Source organism: Sinocyclocheilus anshuiensis, unplaced genomic scaffold (assembly GCF_001515605.1).
Source record: "Sinocyclocheilus anshuiensis isolate Anshui unplaced genomic scaffold, SAMN03320099.WGS_v1.1 scaffold1053, whole genome shotgun sequence".
Lineage (NCBI taxonomy): Eukaryota > Metazoa > Chordata > Actinopteri > Cypriniformes > Cyprinidae > Sinocyclocheilus > Sinocyclocheilus anshuiensis.
In genome coordinates, this window is record NW_015555711.1 from 357089 (window position 1) to 376812 (window position 19724).

Consider the following 19724-nt stretch of genomic DNA (forward strand, 5'->3'; position numbering starts at 1 on the left):
CGCCATCAAAATGATACATTTAATTATTCTGGCTGCTGTGAGAGAAGGCTATAAATGATCGACCACCTGCAGGATCCTCACATGCGATAGCCTAGTAGCCGGGACAACTTCTTTATGTTTACAGATGTGACGTAATGATGCAGCAGCATGCTCGAATTTCCCACGAAAACCTACCCGTACCACTCAAATTAGAAAACATTATTATAAGCTAACCGTTGTGAATCGGGCTAAAGTAAGGCGATAGTTTTGAACACTGGCTGGTTATGTACTTGCTCAAATATTGATTTCGGATCATTTTTAACCAAAAAAAAAAAGTTACGGACTGCAGCTTTAAAACTTAAAACCAAACCAATCAGAATGTGTTACTAAATGTTTAACTTTTTAATTTCACAACTGAAATACTTATATACTTAAACACTTGCAGTCCAGAATAACAAATTGAGTAAGGGTAATTGAAGTAGTCATTTCATTTATCTGCGAAGTACTAAAATAATCTTCAATGTCCACCACTAGTTTCTTCAAACACCTCAACAATAAGCATCAAGTATTACCTTGAAATAGTCCAAGAACTGTCGGAGTGTCATTTCTTCACCATTGGACTGAATGCCCTTCACCTCAAAGCGGTCCCAAAGCGTCCAATCAATCTCATAGTACTGCGAAAGAAAGCAAGTGTCAAAAGAGCTCATTCATATTCAAAGGGACACCAGCTCTGCTGCTGTAATGGACAATGCTGTTGGTTACCTTGTGCTTGGGAGCAGCTATGGGCTCAGAGAAGGCGAAGAAAGGCAGAGCAAGGTTCATGAAGCCATTCTTGTAGGACTCAAGCTTCGTGTGCCCCTGAATGATCTTCAGCAGCTCCAGACACACCAGACCCACCACGGCAGCTGTTGTTGTGGCGATTGCTGGAATGATTTTTCCAGCAATGAGTTTGCTCTGAAAGAAGAAAAAGAAAGGTGAGGACCTGCGATGGTGGGATTTGACTCCCAAGAGAGTTAAGAAACCATTTCATTGGCCTTCTCACCTTGTGTCTATCTGCAGGAGGAATGTCGTAGTTCTCTGCTCTTAGATTAGAAGCTGCTACGATGAAGTCCATATGAAAGTTTGTGTCATCGTCCTGAGGAAGAGAATTTAATTAGCATTTTAACTGGAGTTCAAAAGTTCTGAAGGTCAGGAAACTGGGGTCGAGTTATAAGCGTTACCTTTTCAAAGTCAATGGGACAGAGCTTGAATTGAGAAGCTGCTTCTGTAGAAGGCAACTGTGCCTTCAGTTCTTCAAGCCTAGAGTCATCTGAAAACGGACCAATAGTAAAATGAGCAATGATAGGACAGTGAAAACTAGCATTTGCTTTAGCATCCAGTTTCCTTTGTTCTGGATTCACTGGAACGAAAAGCATGAACTCAGCAACTGTTCTTCTCCTCTTACCGATTGATGCATTGGCACTCTGCAGCTCCTGATCAGACACGTGGATCTTGACTCCTGATTTGGGTATGAACTCAGGCACTTTAATATCCTGCAGCAGTTTAGTCAGAGCAGAACGTTCAGTGGAGCCCGGCAGGCCATATGACTGGGCAAGCAAGTTAGCTGCTGCCATAATGTAGTCCATGTGAAGATCCTACCAATCATAATATCAGGATCAATCATTTTTTTATGACTTGAAATTTCAAACCAAGACTTGTCTTTTTACAGTGAATACTCACATTGTTAGTGCTGAATTCTAATGGATGGGGACATCTTTTTGGACCTGACCAGAATGGCGCCCCAGAACTTGTAAGCTAGACAGAAAGAGCAGGAAGACATTCAACTAAATGTTCATTACAGTTGGTATTAAATGGAAATTCACACCATTTTATAAATGCATTTTATTGATTTTTATCCATGCGCGTCTTATTTTTTTAACCAATTTCATAACTCAATATTCCAGTGAAGACAGGTTTTCTCCAGTCTCGGCTTAAATCCCACCCTGTTCTTACAAAGTGACTGCAAGTTTGCATTCAGATCTGCCTCCATTCAATCAGTCCACACCCAACATTTTTCCTTTTTCAAAATCCATTTCACTCAGATGTAAGGCACAATAGTTGATGATGAAGGTTCTGATATAACTTTTAAACTAGGAAATAAAAGATTTTGCCACCAAGCTTAAGATTTCAAGCATTCAGTTTAATAAACCATTTTCCTTCATTATGATCTCAAGCCAGTTGTATAACTTTGACAAATTTTGACTTTATGCCTCAAAACTGATTCAAAAATGTAAAAAAAAAAAACCCACTCCTAATATATTGAAGTCATTGTATTTAAAATTGCAATTTTAATGTATTTGAATAAATTAAGCCTCTTGTGCTCCTCGCATGGCAGTCAAAAATAACCACTTTTTTTTCCTCCCAATTGTGAATGTTGAATGAAACAACAAAATAGAAGCCATAAAAAAAAAAGAAAAAAAAAAGTTGTGTTCCAAATTTGAGGTTGATATTTCAAAAAAGATTTTGTTCGGGTGCAGTACCAACTGTTTTCCATTAGATTAAATTAATTTCCCATTAGTTTCTCAAAGCAGTCATTTTTGACAGTGAGGAATATAAGTGTGACTATTGGTAAAGCAAGTTTTGTACGATTCCGATAAAGTAAAAACTTTTAAAAACACCAAAATGTAAAATTGTCAGTTTAAAAACGACTGAATAGCACCAGTGGGTTACTATTTCCTGTTAGATATGAAAAAGGTGTCATGTCATTGACCCTTTAAGGTTCAGATTATGAAAACACCATCCAATGATAGCTGATTAAATGAGAACAGACAGGCCTCACCTGGTCTGGAGGGAAATTGTGCAGTAGCTGACGGATGTTGTTGTTATATTGACACTGCCAGTGGTTGCGGGCCCAGGCTACACAGTCCTCCCAGCTGTGTGGGTAATCTGTCACCAGGCTCTTGTATACTGCCTCCACCACTTCCAACGGCTGAGCTCCAGGGAGCTTCAGTGTGCGCTCCATAAACTTTGGGTCTCTGGGGAGGAATGAAAACATTACATTTTAAAATGGCTGACAGCACCATGCGTGGCAAATTTACAGGTTGTTTAGGGTGACAGGAACTTACGTCAAATACTGCAAGGCGTTTTCAACAGGCTGTTTGAAAAGTCCCTCAAACTCGTCACGAGCCCACTAAGAAAGCAGGTGGGTAAATGGTCAGTTTAGGTCAATCAAGGTAGCTAAGGCTTAAGACCCCAGAAGTTCATCACAGAGAAAGTTTGAAAAGTTACCTGAAGGGTGTGTTCGATTGCATTAGGGAAGTTTTTGAGCGTGCAGATAGGAATGGACTTCTCTGGAGGGTCCTGGCTGGAGCTGTATGACTCTGTGAGGAAGGGAATGACCACCTGCACGTTCCCTTTGGTGCCGAGAGTACCAGACTCCAGCAGTGGCTTACGGTAGTACACACACCTCCGGTCCATATACATACCTGGAAAAGCAAAGCATGCTGAGTTGATTTCTCACAAACAGCTTTTTGAACGTTACATTTTGAAGTGACCTATATGACCAGCCACTTTACTTTCTAAAACTCTTACTTACGGGCATCTACATTGTCAAGAGCATTTGCCACTCCATCAAGGCTTTCAAAGAATTCATCATCATAGACCTTCTCAGTGTCAGACCCTACACGGTTCTGATGACCCGTGATGCGGACTGATGGGTTCATCAGCTTCACAGCTGCAGCAGCCGTCTCGCTCTTCATCTTCTGCTCAGAGGAGGAACAAAATCATCAGCAACCATTCAAGAAAGACATAAAATCCCTTCTTTCTTCAGTCTGTGTCAGTCAATCTCACCGTAACGTCCCAAGGCCTAAAGAGGAACTGTCGATTGAGATTGGACTTTTCTATGGTGTCCATGTCAGTAACTATGACCTCTCCTTCACCGCTGGCCAAGCCCATCATAGCAAAGTTTTTCAGCAGCTCACAGCCAATAGCTCCAGCACCAACCTGAACACAGTAAACAAGTCACTAAAATTAACACTTAAGACTAAATCAGTGTTACTTCAGTACAGTTTATAAACGATTATAGTTTTTATAATTTTGAATTAGCTTTATTTTAGTTTAACTTTAGTAAATTTTATACATTTGTCATTATTAGCTTATAAATATATTTATTTTTAATTCTTTTAAATTCAATTAGTAATTTTAGTACTTCAACTTACACTAATTACAGTTAGTTGGGAAGGTAACATCTCATTTTCATTAACATTTTTCATCGAATATTAACATTTTACTTAAACTAAAAAGGTATTTAATAGCTTTATTTTACAATAACTCTGGACTAAAGGCAAAACAATCTTGGTTGGAATAGTTAATACTTGCAGCATAAACATGCCTTTTGATAAATATGATTCAAAGAAGCTTTGTTTGATTGGCTCACTATAATTTCACGGGAAAAAGCAAGCATTGTGGAACTGCATAATTGGGCATGGCGTAATCATCTCCCATTTTGATAAATGGCCAGTGTCAGCTCCTCACCAGAAAATATCGCTGTTTGGCTAACAGCTCCTGCAGCTTGGACCCAAAAACAGCAATCTGGCCATCATAGCGGCAGTTCCTCTACAGAAAACAGATGAATAAATTATTTTTTGCAATCAACCAACTCTTTTGGGTGAGATGCATGTAGCTCCACTAGCATCAAACAAATACTGTAACATATAAACAGACAATGGTGCAAGAAGCACTCACAGGTACACACTCTTCCTCTGTCAGAACGGCATCCCCAGCCTCAGGTAAGCACTCCACAGCATCAAAATACAGCCACTGCATGATGGGCATAAACTTCCCTGTGCAAGCCTGAAGAAGAAGAAAAAAAAAGCAATATATAACAGACCATGACAGAGGAGTCTAACGCAACTCATATCTCATTGATTTCAAACTCAAAGGAAATGATGGGAGACCATATTACCTTCATAACCTCCTGGGCAGCAAGCCCACCAATAAAGGCATTGATGGGTGCCAGGTCTCCAGCAGCCATGCAGGACAGTTTTTTGATGATTGCCTGGTCCAGCTGCTCTTGCTTGGCAGATTCGGTCTGCGCAGCATTCGCCTCTTCAGCCAGAGCCACAAGCTCATCCGCATCGGACTGCAGCAGTACGAAGAAAGAGAAAGAGATCACTGCTGAATCACTGAGACTGATGTCCACAGCTCAGCATTCATATGCCATTAAACAGAAGACGGTGTAATGGTTGAGGCATTACATTTCTTGGCCAGAATAAGTTTGGAAGTGGATTGGACCTCATGCATAAATCTAACAACTAGCAAAAGTATTCACCTGACTCCAGGGCTTCGGTAGACGACTGTGCTTTTTCTCGAATGCATGCAGTGCCTGAAAGCCCATGTGCAGTTGGCCTGGACGATCAAATTTGGCAAAATCAGTCAGCAGGAACTCTGGTTCGGCCATGGAAGAGGACAGGGATTTCTGATCGAAGACAGAAGTGTGCATATGTTATCCACTTTATCACTTTACATGAGTTCTATAATGTTAGCCTCAGCATGGGCGTCAACTTACAAAGGCAACTTTCTTGGGCATCTTCACTTGTGTGACAATACCACCTCTCACATAGTCCGAGAATGAGCTGGTGTCACAGATGCTGAAGGTGTAAGGACCTGATGGCAGAGGACATCACAGTCACAAAACAGCCTACAGACTGACCTTCAAACTGTGTACAGTTATCAGTACACCTCCTTAAACAGTAACAAAAGTTCAGTGCTTTGGCCTCTGAGACCAGGAACTTATTTCAGGGTTCCTACACATTTTCCATTTCAAAATTTTATACTTTTCCACTCAAATTTCCAAACCTTTCAGTAGATTTTTAGACCATATTTAACATAAATGGTTCATAGAGCATTATTTTCAGATTTATATTTGGTATATTGTAGTCATCTGTAAATATTTTTATTTTCTCATGGTATTTTTTCGAGTACTTTGTACTTGAGAAACTATTCACATGCATATGGAATTTTTTTGCATGCTTACACATTACAATTTCTAGTTGTATATAACCTACTTCCTTTGTGCTTCATTTTATTTTGCACACACTATTTTGCCATCTTACTATGAATAAAACAAGAGCATAGATGCACATGAATTAACATCTATTTGCTCAAAATTTGGCTTTTCTTATGGTAGTACCTGTAATATCAAGGCCTAATATCCAATTTAACACATCCTCTGTGGAGGCACACAAATCATGACATGAAATGGGCTGATGGCCTAAAATTTGCCAAGTTCAAGGGTTTATAAAAAAGACTGGTACTGTAAAAAAAAGTGTTTAAAATTTGGCTTTTGTTAGGGCAGTATGCCATATTTCAAGGCCTTAGGTCTCTTTAACGCATACTTTGTGGAGGCCAAGAAACCACACCACGAAATGGGCTGATGGCACAATAGGTGGCTCAATGTGCATTGTCCTTTATGCCAAGTTTCTCATGCACACACAAAATTCTGTATATTTTCTTTTAATTTTTTTGCAAAGGTCCTTAAGGCAATGTAATACGGTGCTAAGAATACTGTGAGAAGAAACCCAAAATGCTTATATCCTGCAATTTTGCATAAGGAAAAATTGCACCTTGAATTCATTCCGTCGTATATTGACTTTGATTTCTTGTACAATAAATTTATTTTTTGAATAAATTCTTCATTTTCTATTATAAAAACTAAATAGGGGCAAAAGGAAACAAATACTTTTCCATACTCTGCTTTCTTTTTACCATACTTTTCCAGACCTGGAAAATGCTTAAATCAAATTCCATACTTTTCCAAACCCCATAGGAACCCTGTTATTTCCACCTTCCTGTTCCTTTAGGACAGCGGTAGTTGACTAAAGTGATCAGTAGCTGAAGTGACTGACGTTTGTTGCCCTATGATGATCTAGTTACATGTTAAAAACATGTACATTGTAGTTGACATTGCAGTAAAACCTGTCAGTCATAAACCATACCATAAATAGTAAAAACGTTCCAGACATCTGAAACAGTTGTAAATTTGCCAAGATGAAGACAAATATGTGAATTGCCCAGACACATAGTGAGGAAGATGATAGAGGCAAAGTTTGTAAGCAAGTTTCTTGCAAAAATCCTTTTCAGGCTTATTCAATTATTTTGCTAAATGACACTAGTTGTTTACCAAGCAAATTTGCCCTCAGCAAAAATCCAAGGGGGCCTGAAAATTCTTAATTAAAAAAAGGAGCTAAAACAACTAAAAATCAAAATGTTTTATTTGAATTCACCACTGAAAAAAATTAGTTTTTTTTTCTTTGAAGAAACTGGGTTTCCACGGTCTTGGAAAAGTTGGAAAAATTATGCAATCTACTTTTAAGTGTGATTACTAGACAAAAAGATCATGAACATTAACAAAATCTAAAAATGTCATGTGCATTTTTATAACGAATATACATTTTTCTAGTAGTGTTGAACGCTAAAATATTTTGATTGGGAACAAAAAAAATCCTTAATTCTTACACACCAAATCACAAACAACTGGAAGAGTCATTTAAATTCACTGTTTTCAAACAATTAAAACTCCTGGAACTCTGAAATGTAATAATTTTAATTATATTTACTTGCTTATTGGAATCAAAGAGGTTGAGAACCACTAATCTAGCATGTTTTTATTCTGAAGGACCCTGGGCTAACAAGAGACTAAGCTGGGTGGTTGCTGGGTCTGTTTAAGTTAGAAAACCTATGATAACTCACCCAGTGTCTTGATCTCTATTGGTTCACAGCCGTTGAGCTCTGTCATGCCCTGCACTTCTGTGAAAGTGACAAAATCTCCGCTCTCAAATCCATGCCGTGCTTCATCCAGACACGTAACCACACCAGCACTGTCCTTTAAACACACACACAACACAAACAGAGCAAAATGTTCAGACAGCCAGTGTAACATTCAGTACGTTTACATGGACTACAATACTCCGATTTTAATACGATTAAGACAACACTCTGATTAAGAATCTACCATGTAAACAGAGATTTTTGATTGCCTTAATCCGGCTAAGGTCATAATCAAAGTAAACACTAATTGAATTAAGACATGTGGAGTATTCCTATTTTAGTCGCATTACTGAAGTGCAGAACAGACATGTAAACACCTTAATCACATTATTACCATCGTGTAGGACTTTTCGCCGCATTTTGCGACAGGATACACACACGGCAGTGCTCAACCGTTTGACGGCAAACAAAAGAATGGCTTCAACAACGCCGTCGTCTGTTTGCATGTATAGCATGACAAATAATTAACTGCACTTGAAGCTTTCAGTAAATTAACAATTAAACACCCAAAACTGTACATGGCATCATAACGAAGACAAACTATATGTTTATACGTGAAATTCCAGAGGGGACGACGGATGGCGTGTGCCATTAATCGAACTATGTACTATAACATGTAAAACGGGAACATGAAAGGAATATTCTAAAATTAACTCATGTAAACACCTTAATCATAATATTGTCTTATTTAGAATAAGGTAAATAATTAGATTATTGATGTCCATGTAAACGTAATCAATGTGACACTTCATTCATTCTGACTACAGTAAACAAGGTTTAAATGATACCATCACACGGTATAATTTGGCCCAGCCCAGTTGAGTTTTTACCTTTGTGATCATTGAGATCATGGCGCTCAGTGGCTGCTCTCCATTGGTGTCAAACACCGTCATCTCCTCCCCAAAATCACAGAATAGTTGCCTATTGAAATACAGAAAGTACATGAGAAAAATAATACCAAAAAAATGAATAACTCAACAAACTAAGAAAGGTATTCTACCCAAACAGCCCATGCGTGTCTGCCACGATCAACTTAATGCCGTTACTATGGCAGAAGTCACCGACGCATATCTGCTCATCGAGGCTGGAGTTGGTGAGCACAACAACCTGGTCAAACACACAAACACCTGTTAGCGGAGTCTTTTAAATGCATTAAACTTTAACTAATGCAAAGTTCTGTATGTATGTGGGAATTTAGTCCATGTGTTGAGCTTATGAATGTAGTCCAGTGGAGCCATAACAGCAGTACCTGAAACTTGGTCAGGTATTCGTTGGTGAGGGCGCCAGTGAAGGAGGTTACAGGCACATAGCTGTTGAGTTCTGCCAGTCGAGGCTGACTGACCTCTGCACGGTTCTTCCCAAGATCCTCCTCACGCAGGTAAAACTAAGACATGTAACAAACTATTATTTGTATTACTACAACTACTAATATTAAAAAAACACTACATTTCATTTTTCTTATTTCCAAAATTCTTATTTTTTTGTCCACTTTATATTGTTATATAATGTCTTAATTTGTTAATGTACACTGCTGTTCAAAATTTGAGGTTGGTAATATTTTTAATGTTTTTGAAAGAAGTATCCTATGATCACCATATCTGCATTTATTTAATAAAAATAGTCATATTGTGAAATATTATTACAACTTCAATTTCTCTATTTTAATACATTTTAAAAAGTAATTTATTCCAAAGCTGAAATTTCTGCATCATTACTCCAGTCTTCAGTGTCACATGATCCTTCAGAAATCATTCTAATATGCTGATTTGGTGGTCAAGCAACATTCATCATATTGTAAACATCTGTACGGTTTAATATTTTTGTGGGAACCATGAAACATTTTTCTCAGGATTCTTTGATTAATAGAAAGTTGTAAAGAACAGCATTTATTTGAAATGATGAAGCCTCGTGAAAAATGGCGGCAGTGGTGTGGTGTCGTATCCTGGCAGGTGCTGCGACTCCACTTTCTTTACACCTAGTTGGCCGTTTTCTTTGTCTTTATACACATTTGTCAGAGGCCATTTTAAACTTTACTCGCAGAGTTAAAGATTACAATCATGAAAAAATGTAGTCTACGTTTCGTGGTGTGTTTTTTCTACCATTACTCTTTTCTACGGCTGCACTACCGGTATGCGTTGTGTCCGGAACTCTCCACGTGGATCAGTTGTGCTCCAAAAACTCGAGTAGTTATGTTGCTCAGGGGAAAAACTGTTTATATTCTGGTTTTCTCCAGTCACCTACTTGCATGGGAAGTTTTCATCATAACCTGCTCGGATACTATGCAATTTACTCATCTGTTTTGGACTATGGACACGCTGTGACGTGTAAATACACAGTTAGACCTAGTGTTGTTTTTGGCGGCCCGTTTTAATTTTAGTTTTAGTCTAGTCTTTGTGTGAAACTGTCATTTTAGTTTTTATTAGTTTTAGTCACGTTCATACTCTTTTTAGTCTAGTCAAGTTTTAGTCAACTAAAATTGAGCATTTTAGTCTAGTTTTAGTCGACGAAAACTGATGACATTTAGTCTAGTTTTTGTCCACGAAAACTGATGACATTTAGTCTAGTTTTAGTCAATGAAAATTGTATTTTAGTACCTTATATTCACAAACAAACCTGAAAGGATAATCAAGAGTTATAATTTGATCACTGGGTTATCTGATCACAATTTAACCTTGGTTGCTTGGAAACTGACCAAAAACAGATTTAGAAATAATGCGACAACTTCTACTAATGTTTTCTGTTGTATACCTAAAGGAAAGCTAGTAGAGTTCAATGAGGAAATAGCTAGTTTAAAGTGGGATGACATATTATCCTTCCAGGATGTAGAGTATGGTTGTAACACTTATCAATAGGACTAATCCTGTAAATTCACTATAAAAGTTCAGAAACAATTCAAGCATAAAAATAATCTACCTTGGTTTAACGAGAACTTATAGAAGCTGATGAAGAACAGGGACTCTGCATTAAAGATGGCTATTAAGTCAGGAAGGGATATCGACAGGCTTCGTTATAAAGGACTGCGGAACAAAGTTATTCCAGACCTGAGAGTAACTAAACCAAGTTATTATCTTCACCAATTGAACGAGGCAAAAGGAAACAGTAAATTGATTTGGAAAATTGTTAATAGCCTTTTACAGAAGGAGATAAATTCTCCAGGAGATCTTAAGATTCATTCAAAGGGGTTCATTCCAATAACTTAAACTGTACAACGGGCATACCCCAAGGATCAACATTAGGCCCTTTATTATTTAGTTTGTACATTAATGATCTCCCACAGCAGTGTGAAGGGATACAAGTGCAAATGTATGCCAACGATACTGTTATTTTTACACATGCGAGAACAGCAGAGTTAGCAGCTGAAAAGCTAAATGTTGCTATGAAAAGGATTACACAGTGGTTAGAGCAATCGTGTCTCACCTTGAACACTGGTAAAACAAAAGGGATGTTTTTTTTTCTAAAACAAATGTGTGTTCTTCCAATGCAGATATTTTTATAAATGGTGAAAAGATAGAAATTTTTAGAGTTAGAGAATTATCTTGGCTTAACGCTGGATCCAAACCTTAGTTTTAAAAAAACATGTAAAGAAAATGGTGAGGACTATAAAATATGACTTGATAAATTTCTGACAAATTAGACAATGTCTACCCACTGATGTAGCTAAGACTTTTATGCACGCTACAATCTTTTCTCAACTGTCATACTGTCTGACATGTTGGGGTCAAGCAGGAGAAACTGTTATTAAACTTTTAAAATCTCTTTATAAGCAGACTTTAAAAACTCTGGACAAAAAGCCTAACAAATATCACCACTGTAGGATTTTGGAGAAATAATATTTTTTGAGCTTTGATAATTTAAGACTTTTCTCAAATTTGTGTATGGTATATAAAATTTAAAATGGTTTGGCCCCTTCCATACTTCGCGTTTTTCTGCATTTTCGCTCTACAGTCTCTGTAAGATCTACTAGATCATAATCTACTAGTGATTGTGTTGTTCCTTTTCGTCATTCTGTCTTTGGGTCATCGTCTTTCTCAGTGAAAGCTATTATTCATTGGAACACTCTACTAGAAGACATAAGGATGTGCACATCTATTGACATTTTTAAACAAACTAAAATCTTATTTAAAATCAACTCAACTCTGTAAACACTGACATGGTTGTGGTTTAACTGGACGCTATTTTTACTGTTCCTTTTTGGCTCTGATAGGATGTGTATAAGTATTACTGTATCATAGGGGTGGGACAATATATCGACATGGCGATATATTGTTGTCCTTCTCCATGCGATACGAGAATCGATATTTGGCGCCAAATATCGATATTTTAATTACTACAATAAGGCTCTCTAAATAGATTTCCCTGCTCCCAGCGTCTAAAAATGCGTGGAAATTGTGACCGCGCCATTTCTACCTTCTTTCCAAAGCGCGTTCTCCATGAAGATGGGGAAGCAGGAGGAACCAAAGGATAAACAGATTTCCAGCCACTGTACTAGCTCTACTGCTATATAGGTTTATGGAGATGAGAACTAAAAAACTGCCCCGGAACAGCTATCAGCGTGGACTAGGGTTGTGACGGTTAATCAACATGTGACAACACCGGTAATACTGGTATCACCGCGGGCGGGGGCGTTCCCTCTTTTTCTTGCTTTCCATTGCTTTTAAATAGCTTGTAAAAGCGGCATGCGCATTTTACTTTCACTTTCAAATAGCGGCAATTCGGAGTAAAGCAATTGTTTGTTTTTAGTTAGTTTGAATTTTCCCTCTTTTCCTCGCTTTTAAATAGCTTAAAAGCCGCGTTCAGTTTTTAATTGTAGTGTCTGTTCTTTTACTGAACTAAATTATTTTTATTACTATAAAAAAATCAAAACAACGGTGGGGATCGATGACGCGGTGGGCAAGTGACGTAACCGGTGTTGCGGCTTAACACCGGTATCACCGGCTATCGCGGCAAGCCTAGTGTGGACCATAGGCACCGATCACGTTATTACTGCAGGGCGCATATTCAGTCCCATCAGTAGCCTAACCTCTCCGCTCGGATCGCAGATGGATTTCCCTCACTATGAGTAAGAGAGAGCGGCGCTGGCGCATCCAGTTTTATGTGAACAAAACTGGATGCTCTCCCTCTCTCTCAGATATTGCAAGTGTGCTTTTTGCAGTGGGCACCGACTGGCAGAAACAAATCTGCACCTATGGCATGGACGACGAAACAAAACCTCGTCAGAGCCATAATGCAGCACAGAAGTGTGCAGTGTGTGCTTGCCGCGCGTCTACATTTGAAATAACGAACCTGAGTGCGCAAAAGAGGCGATGTGAATGGTTATTTTTTCCCTGCATGTCATGTGTGCGGGGCTCCGTTTTTATGATGAGAGGAGAGGAAAGGTTGAGAAAGCACTCCAGGTAAATTTTGAAATGTACCAGGTTTATATATATAGGCTATATATAAAGTTGATAAGCAGTTAAATGTGTTGGTTTACACACAAAGACAAGTGTAAGCTTCTAATAAGTCCAAGAATAAAATGATTAATTTACTTAGCATGTTAAATTTGATTTACAGAACTTTTGTGCTGTTTTCTAACAGTTTGGACTTTGGAGAAAACTTGCACTTAACCTTTTCACAGGCATTTTGTTTTCATAGTTAGACAGGTATCGTGATGTATCATTATAGAATTGTCTAGCAATATATCGATTATCGCAGAATCGCGAGCCATGTATCGTGATTCATATCGTATCGTGAGGTACCCTGCGATTCCCACCCCTACTGTATTGTATGTGATTGTTGTACTATGTTTTTATGTTTACCTATGATTATGATTACCTGCCAAGGGACCGTGGATGAAAACTAGCCATTGGCTAAATTCTGTACAATGCATGAAATGGAAACATTTATGTTAAAATTGTGCATGGTCCCTTTTCAAATAAAGTGAAATAAATAAAAAGAAATCTTTTGTAACATTACTTAATCTTATTGAACCCAAACTTAGGTAGGACAGTAATGTAATTTACCTTTTGTTTGAGCCACCAAATGTGGATTTTGACTATGCTCTTGTTTTAGTTATTTTACAGTGCCTTTACATTGAACAAAATTAGCAGCAATGACTGTGTTTTGCATCCCCACACTTATGGTTATGACTCATGACCAACCACTGACCTGTGAAGAAAGGTCCTTCCACTCAGCCACGCCCTGGTCATGCAGGGTGACGCTCTTGACTCCACCCAGAATGACATTCTTGGCTATCTCTACACCCAAACCTCGCAGCCCTGAGATCAGAACATTGGAGCTCTGCATGCGCTTCATAGCATCATGGCCCAGTACGTACCTGAGAGACACATACTAAATTTAACATCTACTCATGTGACCTCTTATTTGCTCAGAAAGAACGTTCTAAGGATACTTCAAACTGAAATGAAGGCCAAACTCACAGCTGTCTGGAGTACAAGCCCTCGTCGATCTCAGCATCATTTCCATTCTTAGCCATGCCCTGCAGAGACCAAAACCACAGTTAACAGACTATAAATAGACAAGCATAACTTATGAAACTGGCTGCCTTTCAACAACCAGGCAAGAATGAAGATTATATTCACAAAATATGTGCGACTACACATACTAACTAGTTCAGATTATATAGATGTCCCAGTTATATGCAAACAAGTTAGTTCTGAAAAGCTTGATTTGAACCTACGTTAGCTGGTGTGTGTGACAGTTCGGTTCTGACAGAGTTAGAGGAGGAGCAGTGGGATCCCGTCTTCGTCTCTGATCCTGACACGCGACGCTTCTTGGACAGCGGCGAGCTGGACATCTAGAAGAGATGAAAGAAAACTCAACCTCTGTATTTTTCTGAAGTGAATATTATGGGTTTGGAGTGCATAAAGATTGATACACAAACACTGCAGATCATGTCAAATCTACAGAGAAAATAAAAAGAACAGCATCTTACAGGTCACTTACGTTTTGGTGGAATGAGTTTCCCCAAATGAAACAAACCAATTATCATCTTAGTGGAGACTTAAAAGCATTTTCAGGCTATTTGCTCTTAGACTTGGCAAAAGCTCATGTTATTTCCACAAACAAATGGAAAGCAGTGGTGTAAATGAACAATAATAGCAACATCCAAATGGTTTGAATACATTATTTAATGTGCAAGCACCTGGACAAAAATCGCTCTACTAATTGTACTTTATTCATTATTGAACAAAGATGATTTAAAATCTTGGTATAAAGCCAACATGGAACAAAAGAGCACAAATGTATTTTTTTAGATTTCATCTGTGTAAAACAACATGTAATCTGCATTCAGAAGAATGTTGAAATATGGCCTAATATACATAAATGGTTATTTCAGCACTGGACAGTTCCTTTAAGAGATTAAAAAAAAATCAATTGTACCAGCAATGCAGGGAAGTCAGCATCGTTCTAAAGGACACAAAGAAATTCTAGTCTACAGAAACCAAGGCTAGTTATTATTAGATACTCATTTTTCGCATATAATTGCATTTAAATTAGATTGTACTAAGAAAAAATAAAATGAACGGGAGAGCACCAAGCTGCATTCAGATCACTTATATGTGGAATAAAAACAATAAGGTTTGTCTTTCCACAGCACAAGGGGAGCCTGATTTCTGCCGCAAGATGAAGTGTTTTGGCTATAAATAGCTCGCGGACAGAAGCGTTGTGTTTATGGTGAAAGGCCTGTGCATTTACTGGCTCACCCATTCTGCCTTAACAAAACCGCTGATTCATTAAAACAAAACTGCAGTGAATGTCACATCCCAAGACCGGTTCCGTGCAGCGTTTCCACAACACAAACTTAAACTCTTATGCCGGTTGCCCATTCATTCATATTCCATGTATCATGTTAGGATATCTCATTAATAAGGCACTGAATGACGCGGAGTTCAACATTTACGACATTCACTAAAATATGGTGTAAGAAACAGGAGGAAGACGACTTGCTTTACTGAAAGGAAACTTTATAAAGCTCTTTAATTTGCATAGAGTTCAACGGCCCTCGAAAGAGAGCGTAGATTCTAGAATTACTACAAACTCGCGAGCTGCGCACGAGCGGAAATTCCGCATACAGCCGTGCCGTTCTGAACAGAATTCTCGTCATTTAAGTGAGAACATTTCCTCACTCTCTCCTGTTGTTCTAAACCTGTATGGTGACTCCTGCGCTACATAGAAGTTGTCAGGCAGAAAATTACAGCCTCAATCAACATTCACTCATTTTTTCCATACAATGACTGAGGCTGTCATTCTGCCTGACAACAACTTATTTGTTCCACGAAAGAAAGTCAGTCAGTCACACGTTTAGAACAACACGAGAGTGAATTTTAATTTGTTTAATAAAAACAAAATAATGCCCACAAAATCCATTAGCGTACAGATGGCTAAGTGAACAATATATTGACACTCGAAGACTACAATATGAGCAGATTGAGGTGCCCACCCTCTGATTTGACCCAAGCGAAACCGAAACATGAACAAATCTGTGCGTGACATAAGCAAAAAATAACATACAAGCTCTATTATCTCGTAAAGATCAACGGTTACACCTGCTTTGTAAATTTCAGATTTCACTTCCGTTTCGACGAGACAAAAAATCATCTACAGTACGTCAAGACATCAAATGCTAAATTAAGCAGACACGCGAAGCAGGTCGCGTAACTTGACGCTAATCAGATTTGACAAATTTATGTTAACTGGACGATCATTTAGCAGGGAGCACGAGGGGATTCTTAGACAACTAGCTTGCTAGCCTGCTACATGCTTTGTAATAGTAGGTGAAGGCAGTTTACTGAGCCTGAGGCCTAGCTCGCTAGTTCGCATGCTAATCAGTGAATGAAAGAACTCGGCGCCTGTACAAACACAACGATCTGGTCCATGCCGATTAGCCATCACATAATTACACGAGCCTAGGCGGGGAAATACACGCGATAAAGCGCTACCCGAGCGGACAGCTGCTTGCACTGAGCGCAATGGTTTGCCTCTTACCAATAATCCTTCTCAGTCCACTCTGTGTCAGCAAACCGCTCCTCGTGTGAAACTAACTTAGATGGTGCGGACTGCAGGCTGATGTAGGTGCGAGGAGAAAACAGACAGCAACAGCACGAACAGCGCTGGGCGAGATGCTGTGAGTAAAGCCCCTTCACTATCCTGCCGAGTCACTGTGTCGTTCAGTCTGCTGCCTGCCCGTCTCGCGTTTCTGGTTTTGTTTCAGCGAACGGGACCAAACCAAAATGGCAGCTGTAGCACAGGGGCGGAGCTGCTCGGTTAAAGAGGAACAGGAAAAGGTGGTCTGGCCAAGACTGCTGCAATCCTATGCAGGCGCCCATTGGCTGTCCTACCTATGACTTTACGGAAAACCCACCCACTTCAGCATAATGCCGGGACTTCAGGCTCCTGTAATTGATATTCAGTTGTGCTCACTGAACTGAACCACGTTACCTATTGTCATGAGGCTGTGGATAAAGAACTGAACCCATGCTGTAGAAGGATAGTTTGCCAACAATGAAAATTGCCCTAATTTTCTTCCTCCTCATGACACTCCATACCAGTATGACTTCTTTTTTTTTTTTGTGCAACAAAAGTTGTCTTTTTTCCATTCAGTGTTTGTCAATGGCAACCAAAACTTTTTGGTTACCAATTTTCTTAAAAATATCCTGTGTTCCGCAGAAAAAAGGCAAACATTTTTGGAAAGATGTAAAGGGTGAGAAAATGATGAGTTTTTATTTTGTGTGAACTTTCCCTTTAAATGATTTTGTGTCCTGGACAATTTACATATGAGATACAAATGATACTGAAAATAAAAGCAATGTTTTAAGGAAAAATTATGATGTATGTATTATTTGCGTCCTAATATGGTCCCGGTCCATATAAAAAGCTATAGCTACATGACAACACAATACAATTATAATCTTGTTGGGGGTGGAAAATATGTTAATGCACTCAGTCTACAATTCTCAATTTTTACATCATTTTGCAAGATATTGTCATGAATGTCTCTGTGGCACTTTACGCTACAGCAATGTAAAGATATGATTTATTTACAATTAACCACCAAAACTAAATGTTCATATGGGTTTGGTAATAACACTGAATATATATTACTAGTCAAAATAACCTCACGTCAGATCAGAGAAGCAGCATTCTAGTGATTACAGTATATTATGGCATGCAAAACCTAAATAATCATGCAAATCTGTAGACCTGTCAACGGCTGAATGAAGGAAGTAAAGTGCCAATTTAATAACTTAGACATCATTTACCAAAAAAAACACTAAAGCAGATGCTGCACTTATTCACTCTACTTAACATAAACAAAGAAAGCCATACAACCTGCTAGTTGACAGCTGACTCTGTAAAGTAGGTCACAACTATCTTACTAAGGAGCAGACATACTTGACATAAACCATTTGGGTAAAATATGTCACCTTTGCAGATGGGGATAAACAGTGGTTTAATATAAAGCCATAAAAAAAAAACAAAATAACAGCCCGCAGAAACACTGAACATTCATACACATGATGCACTTGCAGATGGGGATAAACAGTGGTTTAATATAAAGCCATAAAAAAAAACAAAATAACAGCCCGCAGAAACACTGAACATTCATACACATGATGCATACATATAACCACTGAAGAATTGCCCTCATTTATTTGCATAGAGCAGTTTACATCCCCTAAAACAACAAACCACGTAAATCTGTGCCTTTCAAAAGCAATGACTGCTAAAATGAGAGGTTAGGCATGGGCTTTCTTGTAAATGAGAGGAATAAGCGTTGGGGGATGGGGTGATACTTGTGACAAAGGCCCAAGTGGGCCGCTTATTCTCGCACATGGTGCATACAAGAAGCAAATGCCCCGTGCGAGTTACATTTACAGCAAGTACAAATAATGTCAACAACCCCCAACGCATCGCATCCTTCTGCCGCTCACGCACCTGCATTTGAGTCAAAACCTCGCAGTCCGAGTGAGCCAGTTAGCTCGCTGCAAAACACCATCTTAAGATGAGTTTCACATAGCAAGTTGCATGCTTACTAAAGAGGGATCTTGGGGTTTAAAGCTGCAGTTTACATTATAGCAAATCGATGCTAACAATGCACAGGGTGACATAAACAGGTTGAGGTTTAATGATCAGTGATCTAAGCGGAGAAGCAAAGCAACGACTTGGTACCCCACACGCTGACAGGTTTGATTCAGTATTTGGTCTATTTTTTCCTAGGGTGAATCTTGAGATACTTTTAAAAGAATGTAATCTGAGCAGTTGTGCAGACATGTGAGCAGTCAGATTATCTCGCCATCTTTCCAGGCTAGCTTTTAGGGAAACGATGCGAGGACGTTTTGCGATCACGTTAGCCTGCTAAAACGAGGCTTGTTAGCTTAGCGCAACCTTCTTGCAAAGCATGAAGGAAATCTGAAAAATAGCCCAAACCATATGATGGGAGAACTAACTTAGCCAACTTTTCCGCAAGAATGAGTTGGGTTCTTTTACCCCCAGCTCGTGATGCGCGCATGGGGCGCATTGTCTCGCGCAGGCCGTTAGCTGGTTGTTCCTAAAGTGGCCAGTTGAAATTTACAGGCAAATTGTTGCGCCTGCTTAGCTGACTTCAGCGGTAAAAACTTGGCTTTGGCTAGCTGTAACTGTGTTCTTGTGGAGACGTTAGCTAGTTAGCATTAGCTAGGCACATAAGTATGCAGAACTCACCACATCCGATATTACTTGGCCTCTCCACGGTACTGAATACAGAAATATCTCGCGGGCAAAAGATAAACAACAAAAAGGTTAACTCAAACCGTTTCTGTAACTTTATCCCTGGAAGTGGTGGGAGCTCCGTGACTTTCCAGTGTGAGGGGAGGCTGGACGGTTGCCTGACCGGCTATTCCCTGCACCGTTAACAACAGTTCAGCAAGTATTCTTCAGTTCAGGAGCGTAGAACCAACATG

General features: G+C 39.0%; 1 protein-coding gene across 3 annotated transcripts in view; it reads right to left on the reverse strand.

The window, feature by feature from the left end:
• The window catches only part of LOC107672015 (ubiquitin-like modifier-activating enzyme 1), a 27687-nt gene extending 7963 nt beyond the window's left edge, over nucleotides 1–19724 (reverse strand). The window contains exons 1-24 of one of the 3 annotated variants that reach the window (XM_016465058.1): nucleotides 19575–19724; nucleotides 14462–14578; nucleotides 14202–14260; nucleotides 13930–14098; nucleotides 9035–9169; nucleotides 8786–8892; nucleotides 8616–8706; nucleotides 7708–7840; nucleotides 5525–5622; nucleotides 5288–5434; nucleotides 4922–5098; nucleotides 4702–4809; nucleotides 4492–4572; nucleotides 3808–3960; nucleotides 3554–3719; nucleotides 3247–3443; nucleotides 3084–3148; nucleotides 2798–2993; nucleotides 1699–1773; nucleotides 1424–1613; nucleotides 1200–1288; nucleotides 1022–1114; nucleotides 742–933; nucleotides 552–653 (exon numbers count right to left, since the gene is read on the reverse strand). In XM_016465058.1, coding sequence (XP_016320544.1) covers nucleotides 552–653; nucleotides 742–933; nucleotides 1022–1114; nucleotides 1200–1288; nucleotides 1424–1613; nucleotides 1699–1773; nucleotides 2798–2993; nucleotides 3084–3148; nucleotides 3247–3443; nucleotides 3554–3719; nucleotides 3808–3960; nucleotides 4492–4572; nucleotides 4702–4809; nucleotides 4922–5098; nucleotides 5288–5434; nucleotides 5525–5622; nucleotides 7708–7840; nucleotides 8616–8706; nucleotides 8786–8892; nucleotides 9035–9169; nucleotides 13930–14098; nucleotides 14202–14260; nucleotides 14462–14578 — 2940 coding nt within the window. In that variant the 5' untranslated portion in view covers nucleotides 19575–19724. The other 2 variants (XM_016465057.1, XM_016465056.1) reach the window with 2 other exon arrangements.